The following is an 18,426-nucleotide window of genomic DNA, read 5'->3' as shown; positions in this document are numbered from 1 at the left end:
GTGCACAGAACCCAAAAAAGACCTTTACGTCCTGCAGAAAACACTTGCAGGCTTGTTGTTTTTACAGTCTCCCCAGCCAGCCTGATTTTAATTTGTTATTTAATGAACAAGCACTTATATAACACTTACCACATGCCAGGACTGGAGCTTAACAAATGCCAGTGCCTTTGTTTTGATTTATTTTACTCCAGGCAAAACTTTTTTCCTGGTTTCTGTAAATTTGCGTGACTGTTGTAATTGTAGGCTTTTTCCAGATGTTTACAGTCTTTTGACAGTTTTAACTACCCAACACAAACTTAGCCTTGCTTCTTCCTTTATTTTCTACATAATTTTGAAGCCTCCCAACACAGGCTAAGGGCAGGGTCTCCAGAGCCAGACTGCTTAGATTCAAATCCCAGCTTTCTACTCACCATCTTGTGACCTCAAGCAAGTCACTTCCCCTCTGTGCCTCAGAGTCCTCATCTGAATCATGGAGGTTATAGCAGTCACTACCCCACAGTGTTGGGAGAACTGCATGAGTCAGGACCTATAAAGTGCTTGGTGGTATAGTGCCCAGCTTGGAGGAAGCAGTGGACAAAGATTAGCTGCAACTGTTTTCCCTTTTTGCCTTCCAGCTGAGAAGCACATGGGGAGGTGTGTGTGTTTCACTGTTTGCCAAACACATCACCTTCATTCCCAGGAACTTCAAGGGTCATTATTCCTGGGTGGCTTTTATCCTCAGGGTCTCCTACAAGATCCTTGAAGCTAGCATAAATGTGGGGGTGGGGGATCCAAAAAACTAATTGAGGATCACTGTCCTCCTGTGGTTCAAGAGGTCTGAGTTTGAGTTGGCTGACGGGTGTCCTAGCTCTGTGACCTCAGGCAAATCACTTCAGCTCTTTGTGCCTCAGTCTCTTAACCTGTAAAATTGATTTAAATGAACTAACATTGGTAAAGCACCCAGCATAATAAGCACTCAACTACTTAGTGATATTATTAAGTTGTATATGAAATGATTAAAAGTAACTCAGTGTTCTTTAATTCTTAAGTGGAATTACCACACGGTGCCACACGAGGGCGCTGATACATGATGTCAAAGCAATGCTCCTGCCCTGCACCAGTGATCCTAGGGAACTTTGTTTCCTTTCCTGGCTCAGGATTACCAACTCTGTTCTGGCAATAGGATAAGAAGGACCCTAGGACTGATCTGCTTAAATCCTAGTGTAATAAAGATACTGTTCTGTGGGATGACATCTACCTGCCACTTGCTGAGAGCTCATGTAAGCCAGGCTCTGTGTGTGTTGAGGGCTTGCCCTGGACCGTCTTAGGATTTTTCAATGTTGCCTAATCCTAAAAATCACCAGTATTTGTTTAAAATTCAGATTCCAAGATCCTTCCACTGGAGCTCTAATTTCTTGCTCTGGAACAAGCCCTAAGATTTTTCATTCCAAGATCTTGGAAGATTTCCAGGCTTGGGCAACTTCAGGATACTGAATCCTCATAATAACATCAAACAGGGTGTACTCTTAGACCCATTTTGTAGATGATAAAACTGAAATTCAGAGAAGTTAAGTAACCTGTTCACAGTTACAGTTAGTGAGGCTTTGAGCCAGTCTCTCAGCTTCCAAGAGAAGCTGTCTTCTCTCTGCCTTCCCTCTATAGCATCTCCTGCAAATACCCCACCACCTCCTGAGGAGTCCAACCAGTCTTAAGCAGTCTGCCTCATCGAGGGTTCTTCCTTGTACTGAGATCTGTCATTCCTTCCTTCTCAAGTTCCTCAGATCACCTGTCTGCTTCTCAGCCTAAACAGCCCCTCAGAGATGGGGTGATTTTTCTCATTTGCCTTAAAACATCTTTTTTCTAAACTAAACTTCTTACATTTTTTCTGCTGTTTTGCCCAAGATGCCAATTCAGTTTTCCCCATCCCAGTTTTCCTTGTCTACCACAACCATCTGGAAGGGTGGTTTGATTTTCAGTCCAGTGGGGTCTCCCATCTGGTAGAATCTTTGACTGCAGACCCATTATGGGTTTGACTGCCCTTAGGTTCGAGAGCTTGAGAAGCAGTTGGGACAGACCCGGAGCCAGTCTGCAGGAACAGTCAGTGATGAGTCTGTCCATCCGGACCCAAGGAAGTTGTCAGCACAGGAGAAAAACCTGCTGAGGATCCGCAGCCTAGAAAGGGAGAAACAGGAAGGCTGGGAGGTAATGTGTACCCCGTAGGAGGTCAGCTGGCCATGTGGGATGGGAGATCACGACTGCACCTGCAGGGCTCTGAGGCATGTCTGAGCCATCCCTTCTAGACAGGAGATACCTGGAGTCTCTGCCTGTGTTCTTCACTTCTTGTCAATCTAGCTTGAGCTGCCTGACAGGAGCCTCACCCTGAGCCCATGGAATGAACTCTGGGTGGCCCCAACCTGGTTGTTTTAGAGATGCTGTACCTGAAACTTCCACTGCAAAAGGGAGTGGGGAGGGTCAGGGCCCAGAGCTATGATGGGTTTGGCTGGCTGAAGAAGGAATGAACAGGCTCAGCCTGGCAGCAGGGGCTGTGTCTCCCTGGCTGGACTGGGAGTGTCAGAACTCTGGCTCACTGCCTGTAGCTCAAGCAGCTAGGGCACCAGCCGCATATACTGGGGCTGGGGGGGTCAAACCGAGTCCAGGGCTGCCAAACAACAATGACAGCTACAACCGAAAAATAGCTGGGCATTGTGGTGGGCACCTATAGTCCCAGCTACTTGGGAGGCTGAGGCAGGAGAATCGCTTAAGCCCAAGAGTTTGAGGTTGCTGTGAGCTATGATTCCACGTCACTCTACCCAGGGTGACAGCTTGAGACTCTTATCTCAGAAAAAAACAAAAGAACTCCAACTCTATCAGCGTTAAGCAACAAAATGCATTTATTAGCCTATGTAAATGAATAGTCCAGAGGTGGTCCAGTTTCAGGTACAGATGGATCCAGAGATTTGGGGGACTTGTTCTCAGCACCACTTTCTCTTGATCTCAGTACCACTTTACTCTCTCCCACAGGGACCCCAGGTAGGCCTGGGTCTGTCCTCTAACCCCTCCTCCAACAGACATAATGGCTTATCTTTCCCAGTAGTTCCAACAAAGTCCCAGAATTGAGACTTTGGTTTAGGTCATGTCACGTGGCCATCCCTGAGCCAATCACTGTGGCCAAGGGTACCATGTTCTTTAATTGGCCAAGCTTCAGACCTCTGCCCTAAGGTTTGGGGAATGAGCTAGCCTCCCCAAACTTGCATTGAAGAGTGGGAGTAGGGACTCCCTCAAGGAAAGTAGTGGAAGACATGGGAGGAGTTGCTGGCAAACCAAACAGTGAGCTGACTTCAGTGGCCCTGGCATCTGGAGACTTCCATTGGTGAGTGCCAACTCCAGGTGAGACCCTGTGCTAAGCATGCTGTGACCATCACCACATTGTACCTCCCAGAATTCTAGACTGTCAGATGGGACAATGAGACTGGAGAGGTGAGCAAGGTCAGGGCCTACTGGACCTTGTGTGCTGGCCAGGGCTTTGGCCCTATATCTTGAAGGCTGTGGAGAATACTGAAGGGCTTTGAGTTGTGCAGGGACATGATCACCTATGCATTCTGGAAAGGTCCCATGGTTGGAGGAAGAGAGATATGAGTTGGAAGAGGCATTGAGGCAGAACAATAATCCACTTGAGACATGACCAAGGACCTTCACCAAGACAGTAAGACTATAGCAGAAGGATCAGACACCTGGGACATTGTGGGTGGACTTTATGGGGCTCAGGGACTGATGGGACACAACACAGAAGGGAAAGGAGTAGGAAAAATTATGAAGGACTTCTGGGAAGTGTAGTGGTTGGGTAGGGGAGACAGGGAGTGAGTTCAAGGGAAGGAAGGGGATTGGAATTTGAAAATGTTGGGTTTGAAATGCACCTATCTTGGACTTAAACATTCACACAGAACGGAATATGTTGGAATGCTTGCACTGACAGTAAGCTATATGGTAAATAGAAGGAAATGATTTTCCATGTACGTTTCCTTGCCAAGCCTCCATAGAGTCTAGAGTGTGTAGGCAGGAGAGCAGCAGGTGAACAGGTGAATGGCAAGTGAGCAACGGCTGCTTCCATGCTAAGGGCTTGTGTTGTGTAGATGCATTTACTCATTTTGCATTGCTGTGATTCACTTCATCAAGGATTTGAAAATACTTTTCTATCAATAATTGATCCTCGGCATCAAGTCAGCTTATGTCGCCCATGACCCAGGACCCTCCTCAGGGTATTGGTCTTAGCACTAAGGGTTTATCTAATCTGCCCCTCACTCTCTGTGTCCCAGCCAAACTGTTCCAGTCCAGGCCTTTGCTCTTCCTCTCATCTCCTTCAGTCTCTGCTCAGATGTGACCCTTTCAGAGAGGCCTTCCCTGACCATGCCATCTCCCTATTCCCTTCCCCCACTTTTCAACTAGCATTTGACATTATCTGTCTCCCCACTAGGATGGCAGCTCTTTGGGGACAGGACTCTGTTTCGTTCTCTGCTGTGTTCCCAGCATCTGTAATAATACTAAGCACATAGTAGGCCCTCAGGAAATATTTGAGAATGGAGAGATGAATGAATGAAAGACTCCAAAGAGGTGTGCTGCATGTAAGTTTCCAGTTTGTAGCTGACAAAGCAAGGTGCAGTCTGGGGGCACTGCATCAGATAATTGTGGATCAAGTGAGGGAATGGAGCGGCAAGTGGAAACTCCCTTATTCTCAGTCTCTGTGTGGTGAGGTGCTGCAGTTTGAACCCTAGACTTAGAACATTTCATTCAAGTATGGCTTTTCTCTTTTGCCCAGCATGGAGTCAGTCATGCTGTCTGGACTACATACCCAGAGCTGGCCACGGGGGTAACACAGGTTTCTGCTCAAGTGTCACAGGCTGAGGGGAGGAATGCTGGCATCCATTAGTGTTTGTGTGTGCTCGGGCAAGGGCAGGAGGCTGAGAGCCACCTGATATCTCTGAGAGGCTGGGGTTGGAACCAAGGGACCCAGCTCTACTGACCTGCTCTGTGGCCTTCAACAAGTGCCCTTGTCCTCCTGGGCTTTAATATCAAGTGGAAGCAAGGGACCAGATACGGCCAAGGTCCCACTCAGCCCTGCTGCCACTTTTTTTTTTTTTTTTTGAGACAGAGTTTTACTAAGTCACCCTCAGTAGAGTGCTGTAGTGTCACAGCTCACAGCAACCTCAAAATCTTGGGCTTAAGCAATTCTCTTGCCTCAGCCTCCCAAGGTAGCTGGGACTACAGGTACCTGCCACAATGCCCAGCTATTTTTTGGTTGTAGTTGGCCCGGGCTGGATTTGAACCCACCAGCTCGGGTGTATGTGGCCAGCGCCCTAGCCGCTGAGCTATAGGCGCCGAGCCAATGTCCTCCCTTTCTAATTCCAGAAACTTGCCAGTGAGCGGGATGCCCTCCAGAGGGAGGTTGAAGAGCTAAAAAAGAAGTTTGAGGGCATGAAGTCTCGGAACAAGGTGCTATCGAGTGAGGTGAAGACGCTCAAGAGTCAGATGGGGACCCTGGTGGAGAAGGGCAGACATGATGACGAGCTCATCGATGCCCTCATGGTATGGCCCAGCCACTCGGGCAGGGTGGGAGCCAGGCCCTAGATCCGAAAAGGTGGGCCCCAGCCCTGTACAGAGTGAGCCTCCTCGTTCACCTGACGTTGTACCTGCATAACACAATGGGCCCCAGCCCCAAGCCCCTGACACTGTGGCAGGGACAGAAGCAGCTCAGAGGGCACATAGAGGGCTGTGACATTGGCAGTGCTGGGCACAAGCCCCCAGGCCTATGGACACCAAAGGAAAATGAAACATCTAAGGGGGAAGAACTGAGATTACACTCTGGGTTATTTTTGAGCAAGGAATGGAAGGGACAACTGAGGGAACTAGTACAAATTCTTGTCTCTGATGGCATAGAGCCCACCCCTGGGCACTTCATAATGGCTAGTCCCAGGACAGCTCCTAGGGGCATGTATTACAATAACATTTCATAGATGGGGAAACGAAGACTCAAGTTGGTTAGAGAACTCATCTAAGACCCTACAGCTGAGTTCAAAACAAGTTTACCTGACTATAAAAATCTTCCTTGATTAGCAGGGTCACACTACTTTCCTGACCCTACATCCTAGACTTTTGTCTCTGGGATGTGAGGCACCCCAGACTTCAGCCCCAGGAGTGACCATGCCTGGCATGGCTGGGGTGCCTAGGGGGTGCTGGCTCAAGCACTTACCTTAGTGCCTAATCATTTCACATGGCGGGGTGCTGGGTGGTACACAGAAGACATGAAATCTAGACCTGCCTCTCTCAGTACTAGACTGTGTGACATTAGGCCAATTGCATTCCCTCTCTGAGCCTCAGCAGCCAGTTTTCAATATAAGGTACAAGGCTGGAGTTCCCTGCATGCCACCATTCTTTGTCACTGGAGATGGCATGATGAGAACTGCAAACCAGCCCCAGCCCTGCCATTCATCAGCAATATGCCCTAGGACTCTCTGGGCCTCAGTTTCCTTTCCTACGAGGTGAGGACAACGGCCCCACCTGTTCCAAATCACTGTCCTTCCAGACAAGAAGCCTCTCCCCAAGAGTCTCCTGGGGGTATTCCAAGGGACAGTGTCTAAGGTGCTAAGCTAAAGGATCCCTGGTAAAGGGTCCTCAAAGGGCAGCCTCCCAGAAGAGTGGAATCAGGTTTTCTTTTTACCCAAATATCTCCCCCACCAGCTGAGCTGTTTTCTGTCATGCCCAAGAGCTCCTTGAGTGTCTTCTCAGTCCCAAACTTAGAGGAAGTTGAGCACAAGATAAGGGCATGGTTCCCACCTGCCTGGTTTAAACTCCCCTGAATGCAGGCAAGGAATGTGTTCCTGCTTCTCAAAGGAACAGGCACCATTAGGTCACGGTATGGGTTGCTTTGGGTGGAGAGGCAGTCGGCTCTTGTCCTTGCCTGACCAGGGGCCATGACTCACTCCAACTTGCACTACTTCTTGGGCCCCTCAGGACCAACTGAAACAGCTACAAGAGATTCTGAGCAGCCTGAGTCTGCAGGAGGAAAAGATGCGGGCATCCCAGCACCACCTAGACCAGCAGCTTCACAGTGAGACTCAGCAGAGCAGCAGTCTGGTTGCCCAGCTGCGGGCCATGGTGGCTGAGCGGGAGGCCAAGGTGCGGCAGCTGGAGTCAGAGATCGGGCAACTCAGTGTGCAGGTAAGGAGGGCACTGGCACAGCTCCAGAATCCATTTCCAAGGCTTGGCGAGAAATCTCAGCTATTTCTACTTCTTTCTGCTTGCATTAGCTCAGGCTGCACCACATCCTTCTTGGCTCCACTTTGGCCACTGGCTTCCATCTGGCTTCCCAAACCATTCTGTACACAAGTTTCCTTTCTGAAACACAAACCTGATTGTATCCTTATTTGACTAAAATCTGTCCCTGGATTCCTGTCACTCTCAGCCTCACCTAATTCTCAAGGATATGGGCTCCTTCCAGCTCACCCTCTCCCACCCTCAGCTGTGGGCCTCATCCTCATGTGCCAAGATGGTAGCTCTAGCTCCAGACATTACATTCACATTCCAGGCAGCTGGATGAAAGAAGGAAAGCTACACTTCTTCACCCAGCTTTCAGGGTGCCCCATGATAAGCTCTTCTGCCACCCTTTCTGCATCTACTCTTCACCTGTCCCTTTCCCCCACCCCTTGGATGCACGTGGCCCTGCTTGCTCCTCACCCCAAGACTGTGCACACACTTTCCCCTTCCTCTCCCTCTCCCACTGCCTCTGTCTGGTCTAGCTGCCCCTGGGCCTCAGGTCTTATCTAGTCATGAGCTCCCCCAGGAAGCCTGGGACCCCATTCTGTGTTACGTGCCCCTCCTGAGTACTCTCCTAACACCCTGTGCATCTGCAAGCCAAACGTTTCCCAGTTGCCTATCTTCCTGTTTTGTCCCCTGAGCTCCTGTTGAGGGGGTACAGCCTACGGTGCCTCGGTGCCTGGCAGTAGACAAAGCACACAGTAGATAAATGCCTGTCTAACAGTGAGTCCTTAAGGATACTTAGTCTTGGCAGGTGCCTTGAGGACACAGAGTGGAGCTGCTAGGAGTTAGCACCTTGGCTCTCTGTGACTCCTCCCTGTGGTGGTGGCGGTCCTGGGGGAGGAAAGTTGGTGGCCCCTGGGGAGAAGGAATCTTTGACAGGAACACAGGTCTTTCAGTCTCAGAAGAGCCCACTACCTCTGGCACCTTGGGAGGTTGACTGGCAGGGATCCAGGGTCAGGTCAGAGGCATGAGCTCAAGAGGCCCCCTGTCCTAGCTGGCTTTGGTTGTTCAGCCTGGTTTGTCCTGCAGCCTGCATCGCCAGGGTCCGGGGTAGCCTAGGGCCACAGGACTGGCTGATGTAGAGAAGGCTGAAGCCTCCCGGGCCTGGGAGCATGAGGAAGGCCTGGGAACATGGAAGGCCTTGCAGTCCTTCCTCTCCTTACTCCCAGCTTTTGCTCACACAGGCAGGAAGTCTAAAGGGGCACACAGGAACATCCCAGCATCTTCACCTCACTGCTGTCCTTGCTCTAGGCACACAAGAGAAGACTGTTCCTACCTCAGAGGTCACCAGCTACTTGGTGGCCAACCATTTTCCTCTAGGCAAGTTAGTACACTGCAAGTCTTCTCAGAATGGGTGGGGCTGGAGGACATGCCAGGTTGTTGGGGGCCCACACTAACTGTCCCCTCCTTGACGGTGGCCTGACCTCCCGCTGTGGGTCCTCTAATGCTCCTTCTTCAGCTCAGCCCTGTTGGGGGACCTAACGCAGCCACACACAAACCTTTTCCCCTCCTTCTCCTCTCCTCCTAAGACAAAGACACAAAGGATCTGACTAGCCCTACCCCCAGAAGTTCAGTGCTGTAAGGCCTTAACCCGACAGGCAATCTGACATGTGCCCCTCCCCTACAGTCCTATATAAAAGGGGTCTCTAACTGCTCCCCAAGCACAGATGCCATCTTTGCATTGCCCAGACCAGTCACCCTCCCCTTTCAATAAACCTGGCTTGAACATCTCTGCTGCCTTGTCTCTGAGCACAACCATTTATACCTTTTAAGCTTCACCAAGTATCCAGAAGAGGAAGGGGTTGAGGGAGGAGAAGGGGCTGGGAGCTCTAGCCTCCTCCCCAAGCTGCCAGCCTTTCTGAGGCCCTGCCAACCTCTCTGGCTTAGGGTGTCTGGAAGGTTCAGGTGTTGCATCTGACGAAGGCAGCTGGCCTCAAGTCACACCTGGCACTCATCCACACGTGTGTGTGGCTGCCTGGAGATGTGGGCCCACTTGGAGACATCAGTCTCTGACCTGCCTGCATACCGGGCCTTGCACCTCCCTCTGGAGCCCGAATGTAGAACAGTTTCCTGGCCCCATCACAGTCTTCTCCTCATGCAGTTCCCTTTCTGAAGAGAGGCATTATTAGATGTCATTATCATGCAAGTAGTGCCTTCACCAAACAGGCCTCGCTTTTCACTCCTGAAAAGAAACCTCTTTCATATCCTCTGAAAGCCCCGAAGTCAAGCCAAGGCCTCCTCCTGCCTTCTCCAGGCTTCTGAGCCAAAGTCCTGAGAAGCGAATGTACATCTGTTCCCTACAGTATCTGCGGAATAAAGGAGTGGGTGAGGGGCCCAGTGGTCCCGAGGCCAGCCCCGCCAGTACCACGGTCCTGGAGGATCCGGGCCTGACCAAGTCCCCGACCTCAGCAGGCAATCACATCGGCAGGCTTGGATCTTCTCGGTAAGAAAAAAATGGGGTGGAGGGGTTGGAAAGGGAATATTAATTATTCAGAGGAAAGGTTGTTTCCTCCTGCCTCTGATGGGAAGCCAGGTCACAATTTTAAGATGACTGTGCTGTTATTGTTCCAGTACGTGGGCCTCTCCTATTACACCAGCCCTGCATCTGCAGGGGCAAGCCAGTTGGGCCCAGATTTTATTACTTCAAGAGCATGCTGCTTGCAGCTCACGTGATAGGCTATGAGCTCAATCTGCATCTTCTCCTAGGACCCTCAAACAGATCCGTACTGGATTCTTCAAGGCTCTGATATCTTCTGGTTCTGTCTCATTTTGAGCAAGCAAGATTTCTGGAAAGAAGGGCTGCCCAGCCAGGGCTGCTGCAAGGGCCAGCACTAGCCAACTTCAGGCTCCCTAGATGCCTGCTGGCCTCTAGTCTACCTCACATGCAGATGCAAGGCCCAGTGGGGCCCAGTCTGCCTTCCCATGGTGATGCACCCCCTCTGCCTTCACACAGCTCAGTGACCAGCCTGGGCCATATGCTGGTGGAATCTGCTCTCACGAGGCCTTCCCTGCCCAGTCCCCATGGGAACTCACCCAGGTATGAACCTAGGACCCCAGCACCCTCACAGACCTTTTCATTCTTGCTTGCTCAGCCAAATTCCCATCCTATTAAATGGAGAGGAAACTGAGGCCAGGCAAGGTCTGGGGACACTCCTCAGGTTATATAAGGACATGCAGGCTCTGAAAAGTCAGTGTCTTGTCCATGGTGATAGAGCAAGCAGCTTCAGAACTAGAATCTTGGCTCCTGACTCTCAGTCCAGTGTTCCTTCCTTCTACCAGAGAGTTAACATGAGGAATCCTCCTGGGCCTGGCTTTCAGCGCGGAAGCATCTTCTGTAAGGGAAGAATTTCACATGATATGGGTTCCCACTTTAAACCACTGATATCTCCTCAGCCCGCTGCCCCCACCCTTTGTTGATAGAATCAAGCCAAAGGGCTTAAATGGCCCTTTTGTTCTTTCTGCCAGCTCATAGACAAGGGTAGCTTTGTCCTGCCTCCGAGCCCTGTCCCGAACCCTGCCCACTGCCCACTGGAGACATGATCCCACCGTCAGCACCCCTACCCCATCCCCACAGGCAAATCAGCTCAGGTTCCAGGCAAGGCCTCTGAGTGGCCCCACTCCCCCATCTGTGTGACCCCAGGCAGATTAGTCCCCTCTCTGATCTGCTATCTCCCCAAAAGCACCCAAGAAACTTAGGCCTGACATTTAGCAACATAGGGAACATGGACCAAGGCCAACCCTACAGCTGCCACACTCATCAGTTGGGGTCAGAAGGGCACTTGGGGGACAGTGGGCTGACACTGGGTCACAGGGCATGTGCCACACTTCTGAGAGTAGGGAGACCTTGTCTCTCTGAGGTTTTAGTCACATAAGTGGGAGCAGGAAGATAGACAAGGTAAGCCCTCCAGGTCCCTTCTAGGCCTGTGTGGTTATGGCTGTGACCTCTGTACAACATGGGGACTCAGGAACCGATGTGCTCCTTGGATGTCCAGACTGCTGGTTCTCAGGCTTGTTTCTTCCACAACACAGAGATATTTACTAAACCAAATCATGTGCAGGCTGTTCCCTCTTGGAGCTTACAATCCCCTCCTGCAGGTGACAAGATAGGGGTTCACAGGGCAGAGTTATCCCAGAGAGTATGCCTGCTTGACCTGGCACAGTTTGAACCCACTCCTCAGGTGACTCTGATGGGTGACTGGGAGGAGGGTGGGGTGAGGGAATCAGCCCTTCCTCCCACTCCTCCTCTCCCTGTATTTGGGGACCACAGAGGCAACTAAAGTAGGGATTTCCACACAGATTGCCCAGGGATCTGCCAGGTTAAATGCAGGTCCCAATTCAGCAGTCTGAAATAGAGACTGGGATTCTGCATTTCTATCAAGCTGCTAGGTGGTGCCAAAGCTGCTGATGCAGAGACCACACGCACAGGGCCATAGAGCACAAATGTATTTAGGATCAAAACATGGGGTGTCTTGAGTTCTCACAGCACATCTCAACCAAGCCCCTCAACATTCAGAGAGAGAACTGGGGTCCAGAGAGAGGAAGAGACAGGCCCAAGACCACAGAGCAAGTCAGCCCAGCCCTCAGTCCACTGCACACCTCTACAACCCTCCCCACACTCTGCATTGCTAGAAGAGCCCACCTAGGGTCCTAGACGGTCTCACTGGGAAAGGTGAGGGCACAGCCGAGAGCAGCTTGGGACTCACATGTAAGCCCTGGGAGGCTGTAGTAGGGGCAGAGCTCACCCTCTGTCCTGGCCTCAGGCCCAGGGCAAGGGAGGTAGGTGGGTCCAGTGGTAAGGAGGAGAGCAGTGATAGGTTTGATCAGGGCGAGAGAAAACTGACCAAGTTACAAAGCAAGCCAGGCTCTAAGAAAGTAGACTGGGGTTACAAACCAAGTCAGAGATGTAGGAGGGCTGGGACAGGCTGGCAGGGATGCAGAGCCTGGGCAGAGTAGCCAAGCACCAGAGGCCACACGGGTACCTTGGGTACCCCAGTCCCTCAAGGGCCAGCTTCCATAGCAGCCAGACTAATTCCAGGGCCCCACAGGAACTGGAGGGACAGAGGTACTAATGCAGCTCTAGCCCTAGTGGGGTCCAGCTTTGGAGCCAGCTAAGTGAGGCCCAAGAACTTCAGCAGGACCAGGAATTAGGGGCTGAAAAGAAGCCAGTGGGGAGGATTAGGAAAAGCTGGGTTTGCTTCCTTCCCTCTGGCTATCTCTGAGAACCCCTGAATGTCCTCCCAGCCCCTGCATCACCAGCACAGGGGTAAATGCATATCTTCAGGCTTCAGATGACTTCTGCCCTCTGCCCTCTGCCCTGGTCCCAGGTTCTTGGACTCCTCAGAACAAAAAGGCTGGCAGGCACAAGTGACGGAGATCAAAGCCCTCTGGCAGGCTGCGGAGGTGGAACGTGACCGGCTCACAGAGTTTGTCACTGTCCTTCAGAAACGGTAACGTGGTGCCCAGGGATGTTCTTTCATGGGTCTACATGGGGTGGCATGGGTGTCTGGGGCCACGCCTTATCCATGACAGGGTCTGCCTCACTTGGCTTCCACAGTGTCCAGTACATTGGTAGCCATGAGTCATGTGCCCACCAAAGGGGGCCCACGACCTGGGGGGTCCTGTCATCACTGATTTGCCCTTATGAACAACCATATCCTGTGTGCACCTAGTGGGACTGTCACTCAGCATGTGGACATGAGGTGGGAGTCTCAGGGGAGACACACTCCTGAATGGTTAAATCAGCCAAATCAGTCCAGCCATAATTTAAGTCTGTGGCAATCCTGGCATGGTGCTCAGTGCTGTGAGAGGGTTTGGTAGGAGGGCACAGCCTGGAATGATGTCTGGAGTTGCAGAGAACAAGAGCTGCTGGTGGATGGGGGAGCTGAGACTTCTCTGGGAGGCCGAGAGGGAAGCATGTGGCCCGAGGCAGTGAAGCAGGAGGTATGCTTTGCTCCAAAGGGTTGTTGACAGACTTCCATTCAGATAAATCAGCGCTCCTCACTCAAGTGACTCTTTTGGCAAGAATCACAGGTGTCCATGCCAACACATGGCCCAACCATGTGACCTCCACACTGAAAAATATAAAGGACACCACTGAGTTTCTGCTCTAACAGGCCGTATCATCATCAGTCAGAGCTCTTTGATGACAGACAATAGAAACCAATTCTGGCTAAATTAAGTGAAAGACACATTTTTGAAAACTATCAGGAGACTCCAAGGCACAGGGCAGGAAAGGAGCCCAACAAAGGGCAGACATCTTGGTAGCAGGGACCCTTGAGCAGACTCCTGGGCCACTGGAATGACATGGCCCAGTGGCTTTCAGTTCTTGTGCCTGTGGCTTCTGGAGAGAAGGTCTGAACCACCTGTGCTGCTCCGTGTCTGCCGTACATGTGAGGGCGCTGACTGGAGGGACCTCCAGGTGCTCACAAGACGCAGGAGGGGTGGTTTGCCAAAGGGGAAAATGGGGGACTGTCACCAAAACAAGGAGTTAGGGGTATGGGCAAGGCCATAACCATGGATGCTCACTACCTAAGTGGTGAAGGTGGTCAGCCTTAACTTTTTTCTTTTCAAGTATTACACAGAAAGGATATGAGTTTCAGACATGCTTGATATAGGAGGAAAGGAACATAATTCTTTTTGTGTAATTGAATTTAATGGATAGTAATATCTGTAGTCTATTAAATGGCAAAGACATGCTCAGTTCAGATTTTCTCTCACTTCCCTTGATTCCCTTGAGTTACATCTGCCTTTGGAGGAGTTCTGTGAACCAGGGTGACTCAGTTACCTGTCACTGTGTAACAAACCATCCCAGACATCACGCCTGTGTTTTTCTCATGATTCTGTAGGTTGGCTGGGTAATCCAGCTCCACAGAACCTTGGCTGGGGTCATGCACCTGGACCCATGCAGCTGGAAGTGTGGCTGGGGTGCCTCAGTCTCCTTCACTGTGGCCTCTCTCCATGTAAGGTCTCATCTCCAAGGCCTTTGCACAAAGGGCTGGGATTAGGTGAGGCACCCAGGGCACAGCATTAAGGGAGCATTCACTGTCAATCACCCACAGCACCTCTTATCAGCTGATGCCCTTGCCCTTTTGCCCTTTTGGGGCCCTTGAGTTCATTCTGCTGCTCTATGTCATCTTCAGGTGTCAGGGTATTCTCTGAGGCTGTCCCAGGTCCATCAGCAAAGATACACCACCTTTTTTCCTCTGGATTATTGCTGTATCCCTGGGCTCTAACAAGAAAAGGAGGCCTAGGCAGCCTTTGCACTCAGACCCCCCTCAAACCTATTTGATTTTCTCATCCCAAAGTCCAGGGCCTTTCTTTCTCAGAGATCCTCAATGTCTGCTCCTTTTCTAATCTTCAGGAGCAGTCTCCGTCGCACAGGGGACATCTTTCTCTGCCCCACTCCCCATACTCTGCCCTACAAATTCCAGCCACCAGAATTCTATACTCACCCCAACGCAGCTCCCTAGTCTCCTGTCTTTACCCCAGTGAGACCGCTGTGCGCTGCTTGGGTTCTCTTCATGCCCCTACTGTAGTCAGAAAGTACCTCAGGCAGATAGCTGGGGTGGTGGTAGATCTCACATCCTTCCTTCTCCTTCGCTGTAGTCTCGTGTCTGATATCTGTTATCCTATTGTCCACTATCTGAAAACAAGTTATGTCTTACATTGTATACATTTTTCTGGTTATTTGCAATAGGGAGAACTAGTCTGCTTAGTCTGTCATGGCAAAAGTCACTAAATATGTCTCTTTTTTTTAAAAGCATATAGTTGGATTTTTAAAAAATTCATTCTGGGAATTTCTGTATTTGAACAGTGTAGTTTAGCCCATTTTCATTTTTGTAACATTTTATTAGCTTAACTCTACTTTCTATTTGCCATGATTTTTCTTTTCTCCTTTTCTCCTTTCTTCGTCCTTATATTGGATTGATCAAGTTTTATTTACCTTTCTTCGGTATGGGTTTGGAAGTTATATGTTTTATTTCTGTTATGTTAGTGGTTGTCCTTAACTTTTTGGGGGGGGTCAAGACAGTGTTCTACCCTATGCCCTGAGCAGAGGGCAATGGCATCATAGCTCACTGCAACCTCAGACTCAGGCTGTGGGCATCCTGCTGCCTCAGCCTCCAAAGCCACTGGGATTACAGGTGCTCGCTGTGGTGCCTGGCTGAGTTTTTCATTTTTTTTTCTTGAGTGGGGGGTCTCTTATTCAGACAAGCCTCCAACTCCTGAGCTCAAGCAATCCTCCCTCCTCAGCCTCCCACAGTGCTGGGATTACAGGCATGAGCCGCCACTCCCGGCATAGTTACCTTTAACTTTTAACATAAAACACAGAAAGTCTAAAGTCAAGGGTTTTGTCACTTTGAACAATAGAATAAATTTATAATGCTTTGACTCTGATTTCTCTACTGTGTTTTTTTCATATCGCTATTATCTAATATTTATCTTGCATATTCTGTTATTAAACCTCCTAAAATTAAACTAAGTTAGTCTTGAATATGACATAGTTGATATTAATTTCCTTTTACCAACATGTTTATTTATTTTAGAGACAGGGTCTTGCTCTGTTGGCCGGGCTGAAGTGCAGTGGTGCCCTCATAGCTCACTTCAACTTTGAACTCCTGGGCTCAAGTGATCTTCCTGCCTCAAGTAGCTGAGAACTGGAAGCATGAGCTGCTATACCTGGCTGAATTTTAAATTTTTGCATTACAGAGACAGAGCCTCATTATGGTGCCTACCACTATTCTTGACAACCTCCTAGCCTCAAGAAATCCTCCCACTTTCACCTCCCAAAGTGCTACGATTAGAGGTGTGAGCCAGTATGGGGTCTAAGCATTTAAAAATATCTTCACTCACTGTTGCTTTCTTGCATCTCATTCTTCCTCCTGGGTTCATTTTCTTTTTTTATTGAGGTACATACTTCGTTCAGTGGGGCCCTGTAAATAGTAAACCTGAGCCTTCGTTTATTGTTAACATGTCATTGTTATACCTTTCTCTTGAATGAGAATTTAAGAGAACTTTGGGCATAGAATTCTAAACAGATGGATTTTTTTTCTCAGCACTTTGAGGCTATTCCATTACCTCTACTGTTGATAAAAGACATCTCCTATCAGTTTTATTGTCATTTGTCCTTTCTCTCTGGATACTTTTCAGATATTCTCTTTGTCTTTGATATTTTGACATTTCCCTGTGATGTGTCAGAGGCGGGTGTGGGTTTTCCTACTCAGGAGTTAGTGTCCTGTTTAACCTAAGGACTTTTTATATTGCCAAGGACTTCTCTCCATATGTTGCCTTGTCCCTATTTCCTCTATTATTTTCATGTAAAGTTCCTAGTCAAGATATGTTAGACTTTGTTATTCTCTGTAATTCTTAACCATTCTTAGTAATTTGGGCTGAATTCTGAGTGATTTCTTCAAATCTGTCTTCCAGCTCACTAAGTCTCTTCAGTTGTGCTTCATCTACCATGAATATAATATTTTAATAACTGTATTTTTCGTGTACAAAAACCTCCTGTTCTCTTTCTTTCTTTCTTTCTTTTTTGAAATAAGAGTCTCATTTTGTTGCCCTGGGTATAGTGCCATGGCATCATAGCTCACAGCAACCTCAAACTCTTGGGCTCAAGCAATTCCCTTGCCGCAGCCTCGTACAGTAACAGGGACTACAGGCACCTGCCATATGCCTGGCTATTTTAGACAGGGTCTCACTCTTGCTCAGGCTGGTCTTGAATTCGTGAACTCAAGTGATCCGCCTGCCTCAGTCTCTCAGAGTGCTAGGATTACAGGCATGGGTATTCCCTTTCTTATAGCATTTGTTCTTTCATCAAAATTTCTTGCCATTCTCCTTTTAATAATTTTAAACTTACTTAGTCCTTTAAAGTTGTTCTATCATTTTCATTACTGAGAACACCAAGTAATGTCTGTGGATTCTCTCCTCACCATGAATTATTTCCTTGTACAGTTTGCATTTGTGTGTTTTTATAAGCTTATCTTCAGTGGGAGCGCTTAGGTTATGAAAATGCTCCTGTGGAGTGGTTCCACGTTTGTTTCTGTGGAGCTCTGGGGGTTTCAGTGGCCTCTGATTGGTACTTTGTGCTAATTTATTGGCTTAGGATTTCTTGAACACATGAATGCTGCCCTTGTGTTTCAATTTCTTATGATCAGCACTCTGCCCCTTCCACCCCCACTCAAGGCCTTGATAGACTGCAAGCTTCCTTACCACCCTGAACTCATAGATGGATATTATCATAGTCCTCTTATCACAAATGAAGCATTCTTTTGGGGCTTCCAGAATTATGCTGCTTGGTACATTGTAGAAGCCCAAATTTATGTCTTCTGCTTACATGTTGGCATTAAAACCATCGCCTTATGCTATTGGAAGTTTGACTACTTTTCCTACTATGTATACTTACTTATAGCAAAAAGCTTCTTTTTGGAGCCTCCAATTCCACATTCTTCATAGACAAGAATGGTTAAAACTTCCATAATTTTTTCTTTCCACATCCCATAATATATTTATATATACATATGTATATGTGTGTATAGCACTCTTTCTCTCTTTCTCTCTCTCTCTCTCTCTATATATATATAAAGTAAACTCACACTAAACAAATCCTTACACTTTTATGAGAATGTATCTATATCACAAATTTCTACAAGTAGAAGGGCTGAATCAAAGGATATGCATATTTTAAATGTCAAATAAAATGGCTAAAAGCTGGGCGGGGTGGCTCACACCTGTAATCCTAGCACTCTGGGAGGCCTAGGCAGGTGGATTGTTTGAGCTCAGGAGGTGTTCAAGACCAGGCTGAGCAAGAATGAGACCCTGTCTCTACTAAAATTAGAAAAACTAGCCAGGCATTATAGTGAGCACCTATAATCCCAGCTACTTGAGAGGCTGAGGCAAGAGTGTGGCTTGCGCTTAAGACTTTGAGGTTGGTGTGAGCTGTGACGGCACCGCACTCTATCTAGGGTGACAAGAATCTGTCTCAAAAAAAAAAAAAAGACTGAGTCCCAAAAATAATGGCAAATTGCTCCTTTAAATGAATTAGTTTACATTTCTACTTATAATGTGAACTATTGTTCTTTTCCCCATACCTTCACATTTAGTAAGTTTTATCAATCTTTAACTTTTTTTTTTTTTTTT

The 18,426-nt window shown here is 48.8% G+C and overlaps 1 protein-coding gene across 1 annotated transcript in view; it reads left to right on the top strand.

The window, feature by feature from the left end:
* CCDC13 (coiled-coil domain containing 13) overlaps positions 1–18,426 on the top strand; it is a 48,620-nt gene that overhangs the window by 16,256 nt on the left and 13,938 nt on the right. The window contains exons 7-12 of the mRNA XM_012807995.1: positions 2,023–2,181; positions 5,383–5,559; positions 6,985–7,191; positions 9,594–9,733; positions 10,244–10,327; positions 12,615–12,737. Of these exons, the coding sequence (XP_012663449.1) occupies positions 2,023–2,181; positions 5,383–5,559; positions 6,985–7,191; positions 9,594–9,733; positions 10,244–10,327; positions 12,615–12,737 (890 nt within the window). The remainder of the gene's footprint in view (positions 1–2,022; positions 2,182–5,382; positions 5,560–6,984; positions 7,192–9,593; positions 9,734–10,243; positions 10,328–12,614; positions 12,738–18,426) is intronic.

This window comes from Otolemur garnettii, unplaced genomic scaffold (assembly GCF_000181295.1).
Source record: "Otolemur garnettii isolate 467f Iridium unplaced genomic scaffold, OtoGar3 scaffold00082, whole genome shotgun sequence".
NCBI lineage: Eukaryota > Metazoa > Chordata > Mammalia > Primates > Galagidae > Otolemur > Otolemur garnettii.
This window is presented reverse-complemented; position numbering and strand designations above follow the sequence as displayed.